The sequence below is a fragment of the Oryzias melastigma genome, unplaced genomic scaffold (assembly GCF_002922805.2).
Source record: "Oryzias melastigma strain HK-1 unplaced genomic scaffold, ASM292280v2 sc01713, whole genome shotgun sequence".
Taxonomy (NCBI): domain Eukaryota; kingdom Metazoa; phylum Chordata; class Actinopteri; order Beloniformes; family Adrianichthyidae; genus Oryzias; species Oryzias melastigma.
Window position 1 is genome coordinate 1 of NW_023418293.1, and position 1184 is coordinate 1184.

The 1184-nt window shown below is 39.0% G+C and overlaps 1 protein-coding gene across 1 annotated transcript in view; it reads left to right on the forward strand.

Moving 5' to 3' along the window:
* Positions 1-467: 467 nt before the first annotated feature.
* LOC112139865 (calcium/calmodulin-dependent protein kinase type II subunit gamma) overlaps positions 468-1184 on the forward strand; it is a gene marked incomplete at both ends in the record, with an annotated part of 6884 nt that continues 6167 nt past the window's right edge. The window contains 1 exon segment of the mRNA XM_024262701.1: positions 468-525. Within this exon segment, the coding sequence (XP_024118469.1) occupies positions 468-525 (58 nt within the window).

Genomic DNA, 1184 nt, shown 5'->3' on the forward strand with positions numbered 1-1184 from the left:
TAACTTCTTCTTCTGCGTTTCTGTCAGCTGACAGCAGTAGATACTGTCTAATGTCTAACAAAATCACATATAAGTTGCTCCTGAGTATAAGTCGCACCCTTGGAAAATCTATGAAAAAAGCCCGACTTATAGACCGGAAAATACGGTACCTAAAAAATATTAGCTAAACTACAAAAATAGCCTAAAAAAATCTTAATAAATGCCAAAATAATCCAAAAAGCTAGTATAAAAATAATAAAAAGGCAGGAATATCATTCCAGCCTTTTGTCCAATATTTTACTCTCCATTAAAATGTATTTTGTCAAAATTATGCAAGTTATAAATAAGGGCGACATAACATCGGGTCATAATAACAATAAAATGTAATTACCCGGAGGGCCGAATCCGGCCCCTGGGCCTTGATTTTGACACGTGTTCTAACTGATGTTGAATTATCTTTTTCTTTCTCTCTGTTGTCGTCTGCAGACCATCAGAAACTGGAGCGGGAAGCCAGGATTTGTCGTCTGCTAAAACATCCAAACATTGGTGAGTCATCCTTGAGAGCCTGCTAAACAAAGTAGAATTGCTTTGATACATCTGATTTTCAGTTAATTATGGCTTGTTTAGTGGGTTTATTGTTGTCTTGTTTGATTTAAAAAACAAAACTCAGCTGTTTCTAGATGTTTTTTTTTCTGTCAGGTTTTCATTCCACTCCATCCGGAAGTGAAGACCTATCACTTTTCCGATCTTTTACTTTGTATCGTTTGACTGCAGAAAAGGTCCTCAGGTGATGGTCAAACCTGCTGGTTACCTGTCTGTGTAACCAGCCAAGCAGACAGAGTCCGTCTGAGCTCCGACGTTCAGTCAGCTGGTGGTTTTACTGTGTTTACACCTTTGTTTTTCTGTGTCCAACACTCAGGATAACAGTGTCCATATTATTGGCACAGTTATTAACATTTTATTGGAAGAATGCACTTCATAAAACTGAAAAGAAGACTCGTTCTGGTTTATTTTTTTGTTGCTCGTTGGAGTTTAAGAGACGTGGTGACAAAAGGACGGGCCTGTTAAAAGGAAGGAAATGACAAAGAGTCTTTGAGGCTGCCATCGTCTTATCACAGCATGCAGTCCACTGTGAGCCTCTCACAGTCATTTCAGGGCACGATAAGACCGTAATGAGGAAGGTCTCCTTTTGCCCTCTCTGACTT